The 23213-nt window shown below is 42.8% G+C and overlaps 1 protein-coding gene and 1 long non-coding RNA gene across 2 annotated transcripts in view; one reads left to right on the top strand and one right to left on the bottom strand.

Moving 5' to 3' along the window:
• Positions 1 to 5447, bottom strand: part of ACBD6 (acyl-CoA binding domain containing 6) — a 131293-nt gene extending 125846 nt beyond the window's left edge. Inside the window, exon 1 of the mRNA XM_024552942.4 lies at positions 4704 to 5447. Coding sequence (XP_024408710.2) covers positions 4704 to 4925 — 222 coding nt within the window. The 5' untranslated portion in view covers positions 4926 to 5447. The remainder of the gene's footprint in view (positions 1 to 4703) is intronic.
• A 13189-nt stretch (positions 5448 to 18636) lies between these two features.
• On the top strand, positions 18637 to 21702 carry LOC123478433 (uncharacterized). Its single transcript, XR_006653637.2, has 3 exons — positions 18637 to 18866; positions 21369 to 21475; positions 21604 to 21702. It is a non-coding gene; the product is annotated as an uncharacterized lncRNA (long non-coding RNA).
• Positions 21703 to 23213: the final 1511 nt, after the last annotated feature.

The following is a 23213-nucleotide window of genomic DNA, read 5'->3' as shown; positions in this document are numbered from 1 at the left end:
CTGGTTGTTCCTGAAGCACACACTCACACAGGAGCAACTCTGTGAGGATGGACACTGGGGAGGTGAGACAGCAGCGGCTGCAATGGTTGCACAAAAGCTCCACCCATGTTGTGTCATACGGGCCACTCGACAATCCTGTTAGGTTTGCTATTACAAACTCGGTTATACACGAGTATAGAGAAGCTGAGGAGGGGTGTGGCAGGCCACACATTAGTGAATCCTAATCAGTAGCAGGATTTGAATCCAGGACCTGTTGACTCCAAAGTCCAGTGTTCCTCTACTATAACATTCCGTTGTCCATGTTACACAGACTCTAATCTTCAGTTCTGGCATCTCTAAAATCACCTGAACTACTGGACTGATAGAAATATAAGATTAACTACTAGACTTCATAAAAATAGCTGTTATTACTACTCTTGTTTTTTAAACAGATACCAGCCAGTGGCAGAAACAAATACCAACACCTTGTCTCCATTTCTCCTACAGTAATAGAAGTCTCAGCCAGACGCACAGTCACCCGGCCAACCATTACATGTAGCCGGGCAACTCCTGCCCAGGAACAGGGGACTGAAGCGTGTAAAAGTGATACAAAATATCTTTCTTAAAGAGAAAGGGGGCTCATCCTTCCCTTTCCCTGTGCCCTGGCTAAAACATGTGTGGCTGTGGTGAGCCACCTCTGGCCACGGAAAGAGGACCTGAGGGCAGCAGCTCTCAAACTTTTTGGTCTCGTGATCTCTTTACACTTTCAGAAACTGAGGGCCCCTAAGAGCTTTTGTTTATGTGGGTTATATCTTTTATCATATTAGAAATTAAAAGACATTTTAAATATACATTAATTCATTTAAAATAATAAACTCATTACATGTTAACATAAATAACATTTTATGAAAATAACCACATAGTCTAAAGCAACATTAGAATTCGTGAAAAAAGTGACGGTGTTTTACATTTTGCAAATCTCTTTAATATATTCTCAGAAATCTACTTCTGTACTCAATCTACTGCAATATGTTGCTTTGGTTGAAGTATATGAAGAAAATTGAGCTTCACACAGATATGCTGTTAGAAAAGAAAGAGGTACTTTAGTAGCATTTTCAGATAATTGTAGATATTCTTTGTTGATACCACACCAAAATTCAATTAGTGGCAATTTCTTTAAGGTTACTTGCAATCTGGAATCTGAAGTCATATCAATGAATTTTTCATACTGTTATATTAAAATCCATTGGTCTGACTTACACTTTAGAAGGGTTTCACCCACACATAATTTGAAACACTATTCCACACAACATTTGGGAAACAGAGTTACTGAGTTATGCAGACCTTCCAAATATTCAAATAGCAAAAGTTCACAATCATTAAAATCACCACTCATCTCATCAAAAAAGTAAAAATTATGAAGTATTAGGAAGCTGTCAAGCTTGCGTGGCAGATTTTCCAAACTCCTAATTTTTACTTGAAAGCTCAAATGGTATCATCGGCACCAAACATTATCAGCTGTTTTCCTTAAAGTGATGGGCTCACTTCATTCATTTTCAAGAAACTTTCTGCTAAATACTCAAATCTGAATAAGCATAGTTTATCTGTGAGTTGTTCTATAAAGTAAAATGATGTTTAATAAAAAAAAGTGGACCGCTCAGCTTGGAACTCAAAAAATTACATACGTGCTTTCCCTCAAAATAGCCAAATAATTCCGTGCGGAGCAGATGCACTGTGTGCACACCCCCATTTCACCACACACGGCACCGAAGGGACTTGTACTCAGGAGTTCGTATTCCATAAGAATCAGAAATTTTTGCTACTTCAGCGAAGACGTTTTTAAGTGACACTGGCCTTTTTACTCTGAGTGCACAATGGCAAAGAAATGTGACTATTAGTATGCTTTAATGCCACTGCCTTGAATCATGCTAATACATCCGCAGTTTTATCCAACATGACAGCACAGGAAAAAGGCAAATGGTGTCTTAGTGTTGTTATGAAAATAGTTTGATCTTACAGATCCCCCGAGAAAGTCCAGGCATTCCCTGCGGGCCTTAGACCCTAATTTGAGAACTGCTGCCTTGGGGGGATGGCTGAGCTACAAGACAGAAAAAGACACGGAGCCCCTGGGTGATCTCATGAAGCAGAAACACCCTACCAGTCCCAGCTCACCTACCTCCAGGCCATTTATGTGAGCTGAAAATAAAAGGCCAGCAGCTGACCCGTACCCCAACCCACACAGAGCTTTTGTATTCCCAAATCAAAGAACAGTTCTGGATCCAGCAAAGACTGAGAAAATAAAACTGTGGGATTTTAGGACATCATGAGGAACAGTCTCCAAATCACTAGGTAATGAATCATGAGTTATAAAGTAGAGTTATAAAATGTACCACTTTAACGGAGCATCCAAACTCTGTTTCCTCTGACATACAGTATATGAGATATCCAGTGCCCTTGAAGTAGTGTATTCCAACAAAGGCTGTCAATGGCAAATGCCAGTAGATCAAGTGCACCCAGGTTAAAGCAGGACAGTAGCGTCTAAATGGCATTAGGGCTGAAGGCTCCAATACAATGAGGCCAAAAGGGGTCTGAAAGTTTCATTGTCCTATTGTTTTCATAGGTGTCAATTAGTTATCTTTTACTGGGAGAATGTGGGCTAGTGAACAGAGGAGGGAAAAAAACCTGTTAATTGGTCTGATCTTTTTGAAATTTCACTAGATGATTTTGGAGCCATAAGCTTATCTGAGACTAACAAAGCAATTAGGTAAGGTTAGGGCTCTGCCTGAGGTAAAAAAGGCTTATAACTTAGCTTGTTTTTACCACCTTTCTACTGACAACCTTACCTCATTCAGCCAAAAAAATAGGGTGCTAGTCTAAATACAAATGTAATTATTTGATGAGAAATTGTGATCCATCATGCAGGAATTACACTGGACTTCAATTTCATTATTCTATCAAAGATGCTACTTTTAACACTGTCTTGGAATTTTGTTAAAAATAAGATATCTAGACGATGCTGATGAAAACTCTAACTGATGTCATATCTAAGTAAGCATAATCTTAATCTCTAATAATGAAGAATTTTCTTTTCCAGATACAGAGTATCTCTAGACACCCTACTGTCGAGTTCTCGAAATGGTGAGGGACACACCTCTTCCAGACTAGCTGGTTGAAGTGAGTATACCTGAGACAGAGTGGTTGACAGGTGACTGTAGTTCACTGATGACTTAAAAATCAGATCTTTAATAATGATGACACTAATATCAATAACAAACATGTGCTGGAAAGAATGTTCTCTAGGGAATTTGGAGAAAATTAATCTTACACTTCCCAGAGAATCATCAGTCAGACTTGCTACAGGTCCTAGCACAATGTTAAATAATCAAAAGTCTCATTTTAATGTTACTAGGACACAGTAAGTGACCAAAGAGAAAATAGATATCCAGAACTTTGCAAAGAAAGCAAATTCCAAAGCCAATTTAGAGGCAATTTTCATTCAACACTATGATTTATAACATTTGTATCTACAACTGTATCTTTCAGGTCAATTTAACTGATACTCATCAATTTTCAAAAAAAGATTCATCTTTGTGCAGTATATTCAGCTGAAGAATTCAGAGGGACCCGACAACTTTTTTTTTTTTTTAGAGAGAGAGAGAGAATACAGGGGGAAATAGATACCAAGAGGCAAAAGAAAAGTTTTTAAAAATGTAGTAAAGTAAAATGGGCTATTATCCAGCATTTCATTGTTTCCAGTGTTCTAAAGAGCTGTAGTTCCCCTGAGTTGTTAACTTGTCAGCACATTTTCAGTGTCCAAATCTAGACTCCTCGGGTAACTCTGTAAGTCTCTTGAAGGCAAATGCCATGATGCGCTTGCTTCTGTGCATTCCCCGTGGGCATAATGCCGGAGTGTTCTGCATCTAAAAGATGCTGAACGAGCATTTGTTGATTTTGATAAAGCAATTATTTTTTTCTTCTAGTACTTAACCCAATGACTCTTTGAATGACCAATTAAATGTCTTACATGATATATATATATATTTTTTATCTCCATACTTCCGAGAAAAGTTCAGAGCCTTAAAGTCAGGAGCTACAAGCTAGTTCTAGTTCTGATTGATTTATCTGTATGACCCTAGGCAAGCCTCTTCTCTCTTCGGGAATCCCTTTCCTTTTTCATAAAGAATGGCATTATTTCCTCTGATGTTGTGGAGCTCTAGAATTTTTCTAATTGTATCCAACACACAGAAGCATATTTAAACCCTAAGGAACTGAGGCTTTAAAAATCACAATAATAAAATTAATAATACTTTATTTTGTATCGCATCACCCTTTTTATTACAATCATATTCTCTTGGATCTCAAAAAAATTTTTAATAGTACATCCATATGACCCTTTGGCAAGGGTGAATGACAAATCTTATTTTGTCATCCTCATTTTATAAAGGTTCTAAAACTGGTAAAAGCATAGTGCAAGGTCACTGAGCAAGTCAGAGAAAAACTGTCATTCAACGTCTAGCTAAACATCACTCCTAGGACAGCAGACAGGTCCTTTCCGTGTCCGTACCGATGCTAGTTTTTAAGGGATGATGAAAAAACAAACTAAATCAGAATCCACACACACTTCACGACTAGCCTTTTACCAAACACGTTTACTATTAGCTTTTGTTGGAAAAGAGAAGGCCTCCTGTCGCTCCCCGGCATCCACCCCTTCCCTGCGACTTTACCTGCTTGTACCTGGCATACAGGTAGAGGAGCTGCTCCCTGCTGGCCACGTGAATCAAGCCCTGGAGGTGCGCTGCAGCCTTCTCAAACAGCTCGGTCAGGTTCCCGGACGCCTCGGTTTCTGGGCTCTGGAGCGATTCCACATCCCCGGAGTCGTCCCCCGAGCTCAGCTCCCCGCCGCTGTCTCCCGTGGTGGTCCCCGCGGACAGGAATGGAGAGGCCATGTGTCCTTGCCCAGTGCGAACCTCTGTGTCGCTCCGTCCTCTTTAGGTCGGGGGTAACCTGCTTGAGAGGGCCAGGACGGCGACACCGGTTCGAATCTGGGCAGGGGTCGGATCCCAGCTCACTTAATCCGCGCTCCCTCCTCTAACTCCGCCTCCCTCCCCTTCTCTTCCGGGGCGTGCGAGGCAGTCTCCGCTACCCGTCGCGGCCCTCTGCAGTCTACCGATTCTCTTCCGCCTTCCTGGGGATAACTGTAGGGTCCGGGTGGTCTGGCAGCCTTGCAGCCCGGTGGTCCGGGGGAGGAGACTGCGTGCGGCTGGGGCGGGGGGGACGTGAGTGCGGCCGCGTGCGCGCCCGAGTACGCGCGCTGGGCGACGCTCTGCGCCGCTAGGGATAACGTGCGCGTTCCCACGTTAGGGGCACTTTTGGGACCGTGTTTGGGCGACTACAACTGGAGACGTTCCACTGTGTTGCTGGGGTGTCTCTTAACCGTTTAGCTACAATTGGTAGTCACAAACGCCGGAACCGTTCCCCGAACAGGCCGCCGGGTAGAGGAAGGAGGCCTTCGATTTGGTAGTGTAGCCTTAGCAGTGGAGTCGCGGGAAACAAAGGTGAGAACTAAGGTTCCGCCTGCGCGCCCACCTCCAGTGATTTTGTGCCCGGGGCGCTCCCAAAGAGGCCTGGGATCCCTGCAACTGTTTGAGAGTTTGGCTTGAAAAATAAAATGGAGTCACCGTAGTCGACTGCTAAATTACTAAATTCAAGTAGATTGAGTTACGAGGAAGTGATTCTGTTCTTGTTTTTAACTAGCCCACAAACAAACTTGAAACTTTCCAGTTCTACGAAAATGCCTGGATATACATTAAACTTTAAGATAAACTTCCGATAACCTCCAGAAGGTCAAACAAAAGAATGTTAACCTACCCAGACTACCAGTCATCTAGAGGATTAACCATCCAGAACCAATCCAGAGGCTAAGAATGCAGAACAGATTCATCTCAAAAATGTACTTTTTACTATAAGAACTCTCAGCTCTTTTTTCTTCTTTTGCCCAGTTGTTTGTCTGGTTAAAACCTTAAGACTCTTGCAAAAATATCTTCAATTTCTAGCCAAAGCCTCCCGATTTCATTTATGATCAGCCAACAGGCTCTAACTCGAATGATATTAAAAAGTTGGGAGATGGGACCTTCGTGGCCCAAACTGTGTGATGGATTGGCAACTCTTCTCCGTGCCTTGCTTTGCAGCCTGCGGAACCCCAAACTCTCAGTAGGTCCCTAGTCCCTGGTCCTCAGCAAGAGTTTCCTTCCAAGGTCATCAGCCTTTGCCACTGTGCTTTCCAGACACTAAAGTGAAACCAAAAAGAAGCTATAGTTCTGTCCTAAAGGAACTTACAAAAAGCAAAAGCTGTAACATGATTTTAATAGTTAATGAGTACTGTGTCCTAAGTGTTGTTTTTTTAAAAAATTAATTCCTTTAGTACCCAAAACACTGTAATAGGCGCCATAAAATGGTACAAAGACAGTGTTCTAAAGAGTGGTTATTGACCCTTTGGGGTTAGGCTTTAGACAGGTGGGCAGGGGAGAAGGGTAGACAGGATGAGAAAATAATGAGAAAAAGCAGGAAGATGAGAAAGTTTGGATCAGGATTCAACAAACATTGCTTGAGTGCTGTCAAAACTCATTAAAAAAAAAGTAGAACCAATAAATCACTTGATTATAGTAGATGTTTATTATGCACACACCAAAAAGTTTGGCAAACTCCGAGCTCTCAAACATGGAATGAGACTCAGAAGTATATTATAAAGCAGCTTATATAGTGTGGAGGCCATGACTGTTTATTTGCCACAGTGATTTGTCGTAATATTAGAATTTTCTTAAATGGAAGAGAATTGGTTAGTGGCTATTTCATTTCAATTTGGGGGGGGGGGATCTGTTTTGCTTATGACTTTCAGAAGCTTAAGTAAAAGTGACCCAGGTCAAGTTAGCCTCATTTGCCTTATTTGCAAAATAAGCTAAATTCACTTTTCTTGTATGACTAAACTGGTTTTGTCTGCTCAGGGAATTTTCAAGTCTGGTGGCCATTTGAGTTTGATTTTAACAATATCCAGATGTGCCACTCTTAACCCCTTCCCTCAGGGCACTCACCATCCAGGCTAGGGACAACTGATGAACAAATTCCTGTAATTGAAAGAGGGTGAAGAGATTAGCCAAAGAACATATATGCAAAGCTCCCAAGTAGGGCAACAGTGTGGTGCCGACCAGAGGGAGGGGGGAATAGGAAATGGGCGGAGGCAGGCAAAGGTGGGGAAAATGGGGACATCTGTATTAATGTCAACAATAATTTTTTTTTGCAATTCAAAAGTGATACCTTATTGAATCCCATATGTTTAGGGGACTTAATTCTTACTACTTTTGGTAGGTAGAGTGATTTCCACATTAGTCATAGGAAATCAGCAGGGAATGGTTAAGCACAGCTAATGAGTAGGGAACAAGGTAGAGAAGCTAATAAGAGAAGCTATTAAGTAGAGAAGCTATTAAGAAGAGAAACCTCTGATAATCAAAAGCTGCCCTGGTCCTCACAGCTAAGCCATGTTATTCTATTAGACAGAAATAATCCTATGAAATACCAAACTCATACAAGGTCATTCTGAAACGTGATGAGCACTCCATACGTTTACCTAAGTACAGACAAAAACAAGATCACTCTGCCAACCGTAAAATACCAAACAACCCTTTTCTTGGCCAAAATTAGTGATTAGTTGTACCTCTTTACCATTACAGCTTTCTTCCCCTGCTGGTCTTCTCTCCCTGCAGATAAGATTTATTAAGATCATAAGTTGCCCTGTCTTTCTGAAACCATCCAGTCCAGAGCAAATCCCTGCTGCCTTGGCCTCTTCCTCAAGTCCCCAACCAAAGTCCAAATCCTATAATAGGTTCTTCCTGAACACCTTCCTACAGAGACAGCCCGTGGCTGCCCACGGTATGTGTTCTTCTTCGCTGCAACAAGTAATAAATACACCTTGGTTTACTACAGGTGTCTTTCTACAGGTCTCTGGCTGGAGGGCATTGGCACTTGCAAACATTTGATATCCTGCAGATTCAGTGAAAACTCTAAAGCTATCAGGATCTGGAGACTGTGTGCGAAAAGATATGTTACAATTAGTGTTCCCATTCAAGCATTTCTTGGGAACTCTAGGTATTTTTTTTTTTTTTATTCTCAAGAAAAACCACCCAAGAAATCAGAAAGACAGGAGAAAGTATTATGGATCTGCTAGAACTAAAGTTTAGCCATCATCATAGAGGAGTTACGGTTGAAAGGGACCCACTAACAAACTGAATGCAATAGAAGGAAATGCTGAGTCTTGCAGTCCAGGGGAAAGAGCAGGCAGGGAAAGATGGTCATGTTCTCCTCAGCCTCTCTTGCAGTGGTTGCCAGCTTGTACATCTGTTCATGGCCCCCTCTGCTGCTAACAGCGAGTCATTTCTGCAAGTAAAATAACTATTGTACATATGTATAGTATACTTTATACAAATTCTATGAGTGATGTTCTGAGGAATAAGTTTTAGAGGCACAATAATTCCTTAAACAGGCAAATTTCTTTTAAGTGATTCTATGTAGTGCTGTCAAACTTTGCTGGGAGATCTGAATGTCATGTTATTAGGTTACCTACTACCCAACAATGTTTTCTGACATTTTCCAATGTTTACATTCTCCACTGACTATAGTCCTTTGTAAGTACTTTAACAGAAGAAGTGCAAAGAGAAGACGCTGTGAATGGGTTTGTGAAATACTCCAACAGGACATCCTGAATTAGGCTGAGATCTGGGTGAACAAACGTCATATCTGTTTCAGTGGCAACACCAAAGTTTGGGCAAGCAGGCAAAGTGTTTTCATTCAAAGGTAACTGCATTGGCCTTCGCATGATTCTGGTTTTGTGAATTATTGACATTTTTATATTACTATCAAAATACTCTTTAATTTATCAAACACGATGTTAATTCCTAATGTTTCAGACACAATACTAAGCCCTAAGGATGACGGGATAAACAAGATTCTTCTTCCTCTCTGTCACCCTGCTCCAGCCCTTGGTCCTCCTCCAACACACTCCCGTTTTAGAGCCTTTTCCTGTGCCAGTCCCTCTTTCTGGAGCTCCCTGTCCCGGATTCCTACCTGGTTTGTCCGCACTCCTCCAGGCCTTTGCTCAAACATCACATTGGTCAAACCTTCTCTGACTGCAGCCCCATCCTCACTAACTCTTTTCCGCGTCTTTAGCACTTAACCCCATCTAACTTACAATATATTCTACTCATGTATTACGTCATTTTCCCATAAGTTCCATGAAGGCAGGGATTTTTATCTGTTTTCATCATTGCTGTATTCCCCCGCCCTGGCACACAGCTAAATCTTTATTGAACAAATGAATGGGTGAACATGTAAAAGACACAGTTATAGTTCTTTCGGGCAGCGATTTGCAACCTTATTCACCTCACGGCACATGTACACTAATGACTAAAATTCTGCGGCACACCAGAAGATCAGTTACATTTTTTTGCTAGCCTGACCAAAAAAAAAATAGATATAATTTTGATTTGTTCACACTGGACAGTTATTGTTGTGTTGGCTGTTGCTGTTTTTTTTGTTTGACAATTTAAGGGAAAAGAGGTCAGTGCATGTTTTAAAAATTCTCACAGCACACCAGGGTGCCGCGGTGGCACATGGGTTGAAAATTACTGCTTTAAGGACTTACAACTAGAACATGGATAAGGGCAATAAAATATTGCAAGTGATGCGGAAAAGGCACACCAGGGAGAAGTCGTGTGGGGCAAAAGCACATTGGTGTAAAAATAGCAAGCAATGTTGCTTGTTTTCACTTAATAAATAAAATTCAATAAGCAAACAGCAGGAACGTAGTTAGCAGTTTTTCTCTCTTACCAAGCATAAACTAAAAATTGGAATATATGTTAATCTACTCCTAAGAGGAAGAAACTTCCTTAACAAAGACTGCATTATTTTTGCAAATATTAAGAGAATAGTGTTCTTACAGGCCAGTGGCTTATTTTTACGTCACTAAATCAAATTGACGTATTTATCTAGGACATAATCTTCCAGGAAACCCATGGCCTTTAATCCAACGCTTTAAGCACATTAATGGGACTCTAGCATGTAGACAGATAAGCAGGTAGAGAGAGATATTAGACTGAAATATCTAATTTGCATAATCTTAAAGATCGTTTGGCCACTTTCAAATAAAATAACCAGCAGAATTATACAAAATACAAAAAAATAAAATGGCAGGGGTGGGGGGGTGAGGGGGGGTGGAGAAGAATCACAAGGGAAAATCAGATTCCTGAACTTGGAGTCTCTGTGAAATCTTTATCATGAGCAAAATTTAATTAAAAAAATTCAAATCCTCAAGTTCTCAGGAATAGTTAGATATTTTCCACTAAAAATTAAGAAAAATGTGATTAATTTGAGGCCACCCCGGCAGAGGCTGTTTGATGATAATGGGCAGCTTCATCTAACGCGAATAACAGAAACTTCTGAGGGATGGGCTTGTGGGTTTAGAAACTAACTTTATAGTCGAGTCTTATGCAATGCTATGTATCATTACATGGATACAATTATAAGGGCAAATCGTATGCCACAAAGCAAAACAGCATTAAATAATACAATCCCGGCATACTCTTAGATATTGGTCCCGAAGAGGTTCCATGGTGCGAGATAAATCTGAAGCAAAAAGCAGTCCAATCAGTGGGCTTAGTTAAGAGCTCCGTGCTGGCTGACTTCTGTCCCCCATTTGGGACATTTTGGTGGTTGTTGTCAATATAGTAGCTAGTACATTGATGGAGTTTAGTCAGTATTCTTTATTAGTAAGTGTATTTTTAAATTTTCATATTGTTACTTTGACTTGCCAAAAGTTAATTTAAAATGAAATATTAAATGTTGACTTAATAATCTTTCAGGTAATGTAATATAGCAAAAAGTACACAGGCTGGGGAAACTGATATCACCCTTGCCATCAAGTAACTTAAATTTTAGTTGGAGAACTAATATGAGGACTCATCAAACAATTAGAAAATTAAATAAGACAATAAAATTAAGTGCTAAATTTTATGAGGCTCACTGAAGTCAAATAATGGTAGGTTTTTTTAAAGCTCAATATCTTCCCCATAAAAGTCCTCAGGTGAGCCCCGTTCTTTTTCCAGAAGAGGCCCTTTAAACATTAAGTGATTTGCATTAGGCCTCGCCTTTAAGTGAGTGAGTGGCCAAGGGCATCTAACACCCCAGTCTTCTAAGCAGTCTGAGCCTTTTATATCTGCTAAAACACACTGCACTCAGAATTCATTAAATGGAAAGGGAGCTATTAGTCGACTGGAAGAAGCTAAAATGAATTATCTCCATGTGCATTAGAAGTCAGATATTCAAGGATGTTTGAACTTTAAAGTATGAAACTACACATGTTTTCATCCATCTCTGTAATTTTGGGATATAGTTACTGGATTGAAGAATAAAGAAGCCAGCAAATAAAAACAAAATTAACACATTGTTCCTTTGTAAGATATAATTTCTTTATATGAAAAATGTGTGCTGTGGGATTGAGTCACCTCTCTGGGTAGCTCGAGATTACAGATGCCCATCTTGTTGGGCACCAGCCTGGTGGAAGCGCAATATACACATTGACCGCTTGGTGGCGAAATAGAGCCAGGTTAGTTTTCGTCCGTGCGACGGGCTTGCTGGGTTATCTTTGCCCTTTGGGTCTCTGTTCACGAAGGACACAGACCTTGCACATCGTCTGACACAGTGGATGGAACAATTATTTAGGCAATTATATGTTTCTTTTAAACAGCAGCAAAACCCTAGTTCTGTTTCTTCTTTAGACTTGGAACCCAAGACCTAAGAGTGAAGAGGAAAACAGGCGATGTTAAGTATTGGTTTAAAAAACTGTTCTGACTATCCACTCATTTTTCTGTCACAGTAAGAAATAGAGGTCATACAATGCAGAGTGAGATAAACTTTGCCTTGAATGGATGTCACTACCCCCTTTTGATTGTTGTTGGTTGTTTTTGTTTATTCTTTTCTTGATTATTTGTAAGTTAACAAACAATATTAACTCAGTGGCTATAATCCATCTATTAAAATGGCATTTGGTTGACTTGGTTTTCTTTCTTTTTCCTTTATCCCTTTGTTCTTCATAATAATCCTTTATCTCTTTTCTTTATTCTTCATAAACATTGTCGAATATTTGACCAGACAAAAATTATATTAGTGCTTATCATACTGAAGTATTTCATGGTTATATCCAAAGCATATATTAGAACTGGGTAGTAAAAATAAATATATTATAGTAGCTTCCTACTATAAAGCCTGTGCAATCTATTTCAAGCCCAACCTTGGCCTCCCTGACAGATGTACCCGGGCAGGTGCACACCTAAAAGGCCCAATCCCCTTTAGGGGGCACCATTCACCCATCTGAGAATTCTGCCGCATTAACACTGAGCAGTTGACCTAAAGAACTTACTGCGTGACGAACATGTATAAAGGACCCGAGGACAAAGCCAAAGGGGGAAGGATGGAGGGCAGGAGGTGGGGGTGGGGGGGTGGGGAGGGGGAAGTGGTGGTGAGAAAATGAAGACAACTGTATTCAAACAACAATAAAAATGATTCTAAAAAAAGAAGAACTTATTGCTGATGTTGTTCACAACAGGGCAGGTTATGTCAGTAACAAAAAAAACCCAACCAGATTTGAATGGCTTAACACCACATGTCGTTCACTTCACCCATGCTCTGTCCCTTGGCTCATCGGGGTCATTGGGGACCCATGCTGACAGAACCGGTCTTGGTACCTGTTTCCACGATTTCTACAGCAACAGTAAAGGAGCACGTAGCAAACTGTGCCCTGGCTCTTAAAGGTTTTTCTCAGGAGTGATGTACGTCACTTCTGCAAGCATTTTATCAGCCCAAGTAAATCACACGGTCATACCTAACCTTAAAAGGCCCAGAGAAATGCAGTCTTCTGTGTTCCTGGAAAGAGAAAAGCAGACTATTTGTGAACATCTGTAATGACATTCATTATCTTACTCTTTTTTTCCTTCCTTCCTCCCTAGTTTTTCTGAAAACACATTATATTATTTAAGGGGAAACTCCCTGCCAAGGCAGGGTCACTTGCTGAATGGTAAGAGATGAGCTGCTCATGCACATGACTCCTTTGAGAGGTGATTCTACCCGGTATTTTAGAGGACTGGAACATCATTCCTGCAAATACCGGCCGATTCAGGGACCATCTGTAGTTTATGGAAAATATTAACTGTAGGGAACATAATGGCACTGAGTCACATGTCAGCAACATCTTCCTCTTTGCCATGGAAACCAGGAGACATTTTGCAATTTATCAACAAGTGTGCTGCCAGATTAGCGTTGAAGGCTTGCTTCCAACTCATTGTGCTTGTCCAGGCACGGTCCAATTATCCCTAATGCATGGGAGACGGTGCTGCGTATTTCCCACTGCGCCTCTTGAACTTCAGCTGCTGGCTGAGTCCCGGGCAGCGTCTTGTTATGTTGTCACCTTCCTGCAGGGTCAGTTGAGGGTTTTCTGTTTTCATTATGGGGATGACGAGCATGCCTTAGCAGTCAGGAGGAGTCAGTTACCCGATACTTTATGGTATGTCAAGGGCACTGGCCTTGACATAGAGAGAGCTTTGCACAGGCTTGCCACCCATGTGTGATTACTTCCTTTCTGCCATTAAAACGATTTCCTGTTTTGTTTTCCATTTTGCCACCTGTTGGTTTTACATTTCTCGACTTTGGAATTCCTTCTCAACATTGTTCCGTGTTGATGAGGAAGGTCATGGCTAAAGACTAGTAAGACCACACTTGGAGCTGTTTTCCCAGGAGGGCAGAAGTCAGGTGTGTTTTGTTTGCCACCGAATCCCCATTGCCTGGGATGGTTCCTGGCACATGGTGCTCAATAAATATTATTGAATTAATAAAATAAGGAATCATAACCAGATAGAGAAGACATTATTGGTTCACTTGCATGGTCGTTCTCTATTTTTCTTTGATCAATGGCAAAAGATTCTGAGCTTCTGGAGTGGAACGAGAGATGCAGAGACCTTTTCCCCGTTAAACTAACAAGTCCATAGTTTCCGCTGTCCATTATTTTAGTTGCTAGGCTGTTTTTGTCTCCCACCTCTCCCTGTCACACCCAATTTTCTAGCCAAACTGAACGACCAATTATTCTCAGAATAAGCCTACTCCTTGTTAAGGGTTGAATTGTGCCCCCACTAAAAAAAATGTTGAAGTCCTAACCCCCAGCAATTCCAAATGTGACCTTGTTTGGGAAAAGTGTTGTCACAGATGTAATTAGTTAAGGTGAGGTCATACTGGAGTAGGTCGCCCCCTCATCCCATATGACTGGTGTCCTCAAATGACGGCCATGTGAAGCCTCAGATGCATGAGAGAATGTCATGTGACAATAAGGCAGACACTGGAGTAATGAAGCTATTAACCAAGCAAGGCCAGATAATGCCAGGGAGGGACCAGAAGCTGCAAGAGGCACAGAAGGATTCTCTCCTGCAGCTTTCAGAGGGAGCCTGGAGCTACTGACACTTTGATTTCACACGTGTAGCCTCCAGAACTGAGACAATACATTTCTGTTGTTTTAAGCCACCCAGTCTGTGGCCCTTTGTTACAGAAATGAATACACTCCTCACACCTATAAGCTTTGCTTGCTTTCTCCCGTCTTCACCCTACTGTCCATCTTGAGAATCTCCTCGATATCTCTCCTTTGGTGGAATCTCTAAATCATCTCCAAAATATTAGACAGGCTGTCTCCTCTTCCCTCCTGTAGTGCTTTTGTCTATTGTGGAGTGGATGGAGAGGAACAGGCAGGGAATTTTGAAGAGAGGACTCTAAAGGTATTAAGGTTAAACAAAAGAGATAAAATGAGTAAATTAAGGGGAAAGCATAGTGGTTGTTAAGGCTTGGGAGGAAAACAAGGGGTGGGGGGAGGCCAGGAATACCTTCTGAAGGCAGGGTGAAGGCTCCAGGAAATGCTGCCCTGCCCAGGTGAGCAGACACGATGCCTGGCGCCCCCAGCAAAGAGCCTTCCTCCCTTTGCTAATGACGCCGTCAGGAGAAAGCGGCTTGCAGTAGAAACAGTGAGTAATCAAAGGCAGAGCTAGTTATGGTCCAATAGCCCCACTCAATTCCAGGAAGGTCTGAGGAGGAGTCTGGGGCAGGGGGTGCCACAAAGAATGAGGTCATGGGATAAATATTTGAGTTATATGTAAAAGTGGACTCGTGTGTGAATGCACATTGATTTAAAAAATAGATAAAGAGAAGCAGAGGGAGGGAGGGAGGGAAGGAAAGAGAAGGGCATTCTTGTGGGTTATTTATTTATAAATGCCTGTTATTTCTCTCATGGCCTTTTGGTCAAATCAATTAGATAATAAATTATGCATAACCATCTCTACTGGCATTAAAATGCTTGCAGTGAGAAATGATGGATGTTCTGGTGACCTGTGTAAATTTGCTTGGGGTCAGAACAATTGTCGCGGCCTGTTGCTTAAAGTGTTCTCGCTAGTCCAATTATCACCTAGGAGGATTGGGCCCGGCTAGTGGAGGAAATGACCGCTAAGCAGAGAGTCCACACGTGTCTCTATGGCAATGCTTAGCTCTCGGCGTTCTAGTCATCTTGGTTGAAATAGCAATGAGCAGCCATCAGTTCAGTGAGAGTGAGTCAAAGAGACCAAACAGATATACACACTGTCTCGGACGGATGGAGAGGGAAGGGGAGTGGCGGCTTTACTGGGAGGTAAAAGCTAGAATCAAGGGGTGGGCCCACGGGCTGTGCTGGTCAGTCCTTACAGGCACCTAGGATTCAGCAGAGCATGGGGGTGGGGGGCAGGGGAGCTGTGGGGGTGGGGGAGCATACTTGCTTCACCGATAGGCAGACTAAATGCAAGCTTGGAGCACTAGCAAATCAGGCCTCCAAAATACAGGGTCCAGCACAAAGAACGCCCCTTTTTATTACAAAATCATAAGCATGTAATTCTGTAACATAACAATATCACCCCCAAGCACACCATATGGCATTTTAGGGGAAATGTTCAAATTAGAACTATAAGTTATTACACCCATGTTATTACCCGACCACCCACACTCCAGCAGGAGTTACTTCTGCCGGACCCTGTATTTGGGCAGGAGGAGCATTTAACAGTTAAAAAATAAAAAGCATTTAAAGGGTCACCATTTAATGTGCTGGAGTGTATACTTATTTTATGGTCTATAATTTAAAAATGACAGTCGATATGTTCTTTTCAGTGCTTGGAGTCCAGTAGTAGGGGTTTGAGATGGAAGAAAGCTGGGATACCGTCCAAAGGAGGTCAGGGGTTGAAGCTGGGGATCAGTTCCAAGTTGAAGGACGGGAGCTCAGGTGTGGAATGGAGAGAGGTGAAGTGGGCAGGAAGGGAGAGGTCACTACGGCAAAGCCAGGAATAACAAATGAGGAGCAAAGGCGCATGTGGGGGGCGGGGGTGGGGAGAAACTGTGGAGGCTCAGGGCAGATGCTGCAAAGGGCTTTCCAGCCATTTGTGTTGGCAAACAAGATAGGAAATGAGTGACAGCAGTTTAGCTGGTGCCCTTGACAGAGCTGCTGACCTTCTCCGAGACATCATGGGCAAAGTGGGGAGACTCAGCGGCACCTGTGAGTAAGAGCCTGAGAATTGGTCCTGGCCCTGTCGGATTAGGAGCGCCAGCCCTGCCCCCAGCCATCAGAAGGCACTGGTGCCTGTTAGGAGCCCCGAGCTGGAGGCAAGCCCGTGGTGAGCGTGGTGGCCCGGGGGCAGGTGCACTATCCGAGGGGCTTCATGAATTATTCCTTTGATGGGCGCAGGACTCGGAGAGCATCCCTGCAGCCCTGCACACGACATGGCAGAGGCCGGAAGCCATCCTAGACATCCTTCCCCGTTTTGAGCCAAGTCTTTTTTGTGCTGGTATTAATTTTCTTTTTTTTTAAATTTTTATTGTTATTCAATTACTGTTGTCTGCATTTTCTCCCCGTCCCTCCACCCCACCCCGTGTGCTGGTGTTAATTTTCATTTTGCGTATTCCTGAGGCTGGCGACCTGCGGAAACTTGTCACGAAGAGGAAAAGGCCGAGTGCACAGAGCCACAGCTGACACTCGGAGGCGCTGACTCTGAACTTAGGGGGTACTGACCAATTAGAATGTGCTAGAGCTCCTTCAGGTGAGTCAGGCCGACCTAACTTAGGAAGTGAAAAGCTGCCTCCAGGAGGAGGGCCCAAGAAAGCCTTTCTGTTGACTCTGGGCTCTGGGCTGGTCAGTTTGATACACTAGGGATTACGTCCCCATTCCTTCTACCTGGGACCTGTGTGCGTGCAATCTGGATGTTACTCCCTTTCCTGCCTTTGACATTCACTGCGAAAACCTTGCTGCCTTCCTTAACACATCCGTCCATCCGCTCCAGCTCGGAAGTCCTGCTTCCTGTTCAGTCCTTTCAGTCTGCTCTCTGCTTTCCCACGGCAGGCAGCCAAAACACAGACCCCACCTGTCTCCTTTCTCTTGCAGAACGCCACTGACATAAAGCAGTTGCACATAACAGACTTTCCTGAAGATGAGAGCAGACAGTCATTATAGCCCGGGGCAGGAAATAATTTCAAATGCAACATCCAACGTCATCGCTCCTACAAGTTCATGGCACTTCTCTCCATGGGGCATTTCACTCTGACCGCACCCCTCTTTGGTATCCTCAGGGTGTTCCAAAGCCTGAGTTGCCCCCAAAGAGACTGAGAAATATCCCATCCTTCTTTGTGGATGGAACTACCATTTATTAAGGGATCGTATGGCCTGCTTGTATAATCTCACTTAATCCTCTTGACAACACTGTGGTGGACTCACTCTTTTTACACACGAGGAGACTGAGACTCAGAGACAGTGCCTTGGCCCTGGACACACCAGTGAGATTTGAACCCAGCTGCCCCCGCTGCAGGCTCATTTTCTTCCTGTTACAGTTGCTGCCTCTTCCCATACTCCTTAGGTCATCGAATTCAAATCTATTACTCACCCCTTAACTCAGCAGAGTTTTCTGTAGAGTCAGGTAAAAATTTCCCTAACCTTTCTTCCATGCAATTGGATCCTGCCCCCAGAGCTCTCACTCAGAAACGACCCTCCCTCTCCGGGGGTAATTGTCACATCCACTATGGTATCTCTATGGGATTGTTTCTCCTCACTTGCTCCTCGAAGTAACTTTCTGCTATCTCCCTCCACTCCCCTCCTCCCAATTCCTCTGCTTTGTCAGCTCTCCTATGGAAAAAGCCTCAGTTAATCGAACCCCCTAAAAAAGGCCACAGCAGGGTGGCTGAGTCTGGTGCTGAATCTCCCAGGTGTCTTCTCCCACTGCCGGAGGGGGACAGAAGGAGGGACCCTCCTCCCCCACCCAAAGCTGTCTTTTCTCCCTTCTGTCTCCCTGGCCTTCTTGGAGTGGCGCTGGGCACTCCATTAAGCCAGGAACTCAGCCCCCCTGCATCCTCATAATTCTTCATTATGTTCTTGCCACCGGTTGCGCTGACAGCCAGCCATAGAGGGGAGAGCACACATTCAGACAGAGTTATGAAGTAAACACTGTGTTTCTCCTCCCTGACCTTGCCCTTGAGGCGCTGTAACAGCATGAGTCCACAGTCCACCGACACCTTAAACCAGGGAAGGCTGATAGGGGACGGCTCTGTTACCCAAACCCCTACACAGTCCACCCCCAAGCACTAAGAGATCAGGGTTCATGAACCCATCAAGAGGGGGTTCTGAGCGTCCATCGAGCCCGAGGCATGCTATCAGGGAAATTGTATTTTTCAAGAAAGAAAAACAAGGAGGAAAGATGTGCCTGCACCGGTGGGAATTGCAGCCCGTTTCTCGAGACGGGACATAAAAGGTAATTATCCATCTGAGAGAGGATATGTCAAGTTGCAAATGTATCGGGCAGGCAGTAAGGGCTCCAGGAGTTCGGGGGAGGGAGGCAGCACTGGCCTGGGAAAGAAGACGAGTGGTTTGGCTGGACTTGAGGCTCTCAGGCACGTAGCCTTTCTCGGCAGGCCAGGCGGGGCAAGGGCATGGAGAGGAGAGGGGCAGGAGCCAAGGACGGGGGCAGGAATGCCACGGATGTGCTCAAAGGACAATGAGTCATCCCCTGGGCTTTCTTGACAGTTGCCACATAATAGTGGGCACACAACAGGCTATTATCTTTTCTTTTTTAAAAAACCGCAAAAATAAAGCGAGACCCAAATCCTCAATAGAGAAAACACATGCCTGTGATGTCAGTGCTCAGCGACACTGAGGACGTGAGAATTCCTGAGCCCGATGTGAACTTGAACCTTGACGACATTCTCACCCTCGTTTGCTGGAAACTCCATTTAGTGAATGCTGTTGGACAGGAGTCTGTTCTTTGGGAAATGTCAACAATAACCTGGTCCAACCTTACCTTTCTTACTAAGCACAGTGTCAAGCAATTATTTTGGCTTTGTCATAATTGATCACAAACTTTTCTGCCGTTTGAAAATGCTTGAAAGCTCTTTGGAGCCAGGGAATGTCTCCATGTGGAAATTAATCCCGGTAACATTACCTGCACACATGTCTGAGTCCTGCCACATCAGCAGTTGGTGTGGGGGAGGTGTGTGCGTTTTAAGGTGCATTTCCCGAGGATCGAGAGTGCTGAGATTTCTGGTACATACTTGCGTGTGTTCCTGAATTTCCAAGTATGTATCAATGGTGGGGGGTTATCTTGTGGGTCCCCCAGCCAGAACTGAAGCAGTTCTACCTCTAAGACATAGCAGGAAGATTTTTTGCTTTTCTGGTATTTTCTATTGGAGATGTTTTTGTTTTTCTAGTATTTTCTGTTGAGGAATATCAGCTGCCTCTCACTCAAAACTGACGGGAAGTTCTCCTTGATTTATCCTCTTTTAAAAAGCAATTTTTAACCTACCTACATCTCCCGAATGGTTACCATACATTTCCAGTGCATTTAGAAAGGAAATTAATTCTCACTGCAGGACTGTAGCAAAACCAAGGTTACCGGAGTGCAGAAGGGACAACCACTTTGTGTTCTCTTAGTCACAGGCACATACTAGGAAAAATCCAGCGAAGCCTCCAGTTGGGTGTATTAAAATAGCCCTTTTCCCAGCTCAGAATCACATTTCAAAGGGTGTCTAGGTGCAAAGCTAAGTCAAGTATAAGCTAGCCACACAACAGAGCCAAGGGTAATACATTGTTTTCCGTTTTGTTTTAAACCCCAGAAGGCAGCATGGAGCCACTGTGGACATGCAGGGAGCTCGTGGTGACCAAAACTGAGCAGCAGGGAGCTGGGTGACCTTCACCAAGTCACCTCACCTGTCTGGGCACCAAAAAGGAGGGGGAAATGCCATCGTTTGTGGTCATGCCACAATGACCAAAGGAGAAAATATATGCAAAGTCCTTTGTGAACTGCAGATTTTTTCTAGAATGCTTAAAGGAATCGTAGAGGTGGAGATGAGACACGGGCAAAGCTTTCTCTTTAAAAAGTAATTTTGATATATATCATTGTAAGTGACTTCCATTTAGCAATTAGAGGATTATTAATTAATATCCCAAGAAAATACTATTATACCACTACTGTATTTTCTAAATGGCCCATTTCTCTTTTTCCTGTCATTTGGAATTTTCTCCATGGAAGAAAGTATTTAAAAGACAAATTACCTGACAGATGATGGGGTAAGATTTTTTCTAAGTCTCTTCTGCCCAGAGACACAAGACTTTTTCTGCTATACCCCAAATACAGCAGCTGAATATACCGATTTACATGACTATATAACATTGTTTTCAAATAACGTAAGGAAATAGAGGGTGTTCCAGAAAGTCCTATAGAGGGAGGTGTTGAGGGGAGGGTGTAGGCAGAGAAGGAGAAGAGAATATGGAGGGGAGCTGAGCAGGAGAAGTATCAGGCAACCATACTGGACACCTTCAGAACTGCGGTTGGATAGACAAGGCCCCTCCTGGGAGAATGGAGCACTTTGGCAAGTCCCCATCCGCCTGTGAAGGTGTCTGGGTTCAACTGGCCCCACCTCGCCTCCCCACCACTCTGCTCTTTTTGGAAGGCTGATCAGTAAGAATGGCACAGCGCGCTTTGTCAAAAGGGCCGTTATTCAGGCGGCCGTGATTACATCTCCTCTGGGCAAAGTGGATGCACCAACCTCCGCATGCCTGGCTCTGCTGCCTGAAGCGGGACAGGCGCTAAACACCCAATAGGTCACTGTCCCCAAGTGGAGCTTATCTCCAAAGAGCTGAACTTTTAACTCATTTTCCTTTGAGGCAAGGCAACAGTGACCCCCAGCTTTACTAGGTGAACTGTTGTTTCTCAGCTACTTTTCAATATCCCTTAACAGTTGCCTTTGCCCATTGACAGGAGACGCAACTGCAAACAACCCCGATCAGCCCTGCGACAGCTGTCTGGGCCTCCTCACACAGTGATGGTATCCCATTGGCTGCACTGCTAACAAGCCTGGATTCAAAGTAATCCCCGAAATCCCCTTTCTCCCCGGTGGTGGGAGGGCAAAGCCACGTTGCAGTGTGGCCCCAAGGGGCAGTGTTTCACCCAAGCATCTCTTTCTCCACCCACCGCCCTCTAATCCTGTCTCTAGGTGCTGGGATCTCATATCCACAAGTCTGAAGTCCTGACTCTTTTTCATCCTTAGCCATCGCAATAACAGCTGTGAGGCTGATCTCTTATTTAAAAGCAGACCAGGAAATTTGTATTTGAGTGGGATTTTGTCACAGTGGGATATGAGTGAGATTATGACACATTCCTGTATCTTGCTAGTATCAATGGAGTCCTATACCCCCCGAAAAAGCCTCAGATAAGGCTTGGGGGGGAGAGGGAGTTAATGGATAATGTTTATTGAGAACTTTCAAGGTTGCTTCCTGTAGATATAACCTGAGCACCACCAGCTGCCTCTTCTAAATTTAGTTTCTATTTTTTAAATTTTTTATTGTTGTTCAATTACAGTTGTCCCCATTTCCCCCCATTGTTCTCCCCTGACTTGACCCTTCCCTTTCTTTCCCCTTATCCCCCTCTCCTCTCCCCTCTGATCACTGTCAGTTTATTCTTCACTTCTATTCTTAACCAAATTAATTCCCCTGCTTCCCAAGTTGGCTAGCCAAGACCACAGTGGAAGTAACATAGGAATATATCACTGAGAATACAAACAAAAATATTAGTTCACTGATTTACTTATTTGACAAATACTTGTCAACCATTGCAGGGAACAAGTGAAGTGTAGGTATCTCTGTTCCCTAGGAACGTGTAGTCTAGTTGGGAGAAAAAGTATGCAACCATTGTAATTTAAATGTGTTCATTGCAAAAAGTTAGAAAATAAGAAAAGGAAAATTTTTAACTTTTTTATAGGGTTCCTTATAGTATTTTACTTCATTTTTATGTGTTTTAAAAAATAAAACTGCTGTCCTACTACGTGCACAGTTTTGTATTGCACGTCTTCCACTTATTTTCACCTGCCATGAGAACTGGGAGAGGAAGGTTTTAACCCTCTGGCCAACTTTACAACATATATAGTGAAGGGTTCATATCACACAGATAAGGGCCCTTACAAATTAAGGAAAGAATGAAACGTCAATAAAATGGTCAAAGAACTCACGAATAGATAAGTCACCAAAAAAGAAATACATGATCAATATACGCATATTTAAAATATTCAAATTCCCTAGACATCAAAAATGCAAAATAACTCATGGCATCTCATTTTCACCTATCCAGTTGGCAAACATTTTTATAATGTTCAGAGAAGTGACATTCAAAAACCACCAGGGGAATATAAATTAGTACCACTTCTCTAATGGGAAATCTGGCAACATGGATCAAAAGCCTTAAAATGTTTATATCTTTCTCCACTGGAATTTTTATCCTTAAGAAGTAAGCATTACAACTTACAATAGGAAAAAAACTGGAAATAATTTAAATATTTGACAATACAGCATTTGTTAAATTATTGCATATTCATCCATAAAATGTATAAAGAAATTAAACATCATGTTTTCAAAGTACAAATTTCACAATGTTCACAACATATTGTTGAGAGGGAAAAAGTAGGTTATAGGACTGTACATAATATAAGTTCAGTTTTTTAAATATACACATTTATTTATATACTTAAGTATTGTTATATACCAGATAATTAACAAATGGTTATTTCTGTGCTTTTAAAAAATATCCAAGTTTTATATTGTGTTCATGTAT

The sequence above is a fragment of the Desmodus rotundus genome, chromosome 12, assembly GCF_022682495.2.
Source record: "Desmodus rotundus isolate HL8 chromosome 12, HLdesRot8A.1, whole genome shotgun sequence".
NCBI lineage: Eukaryota > Metazoa > Chordata > Mammalia > Chiroptera > Phyllostomidae > Desmodus > Desmodus rotundus.
The sequence above is the reverse complement of the archived record's forward strand: the minus strand, read 5'-3'. Positions and strand labels throughout refer to the sequence as shown.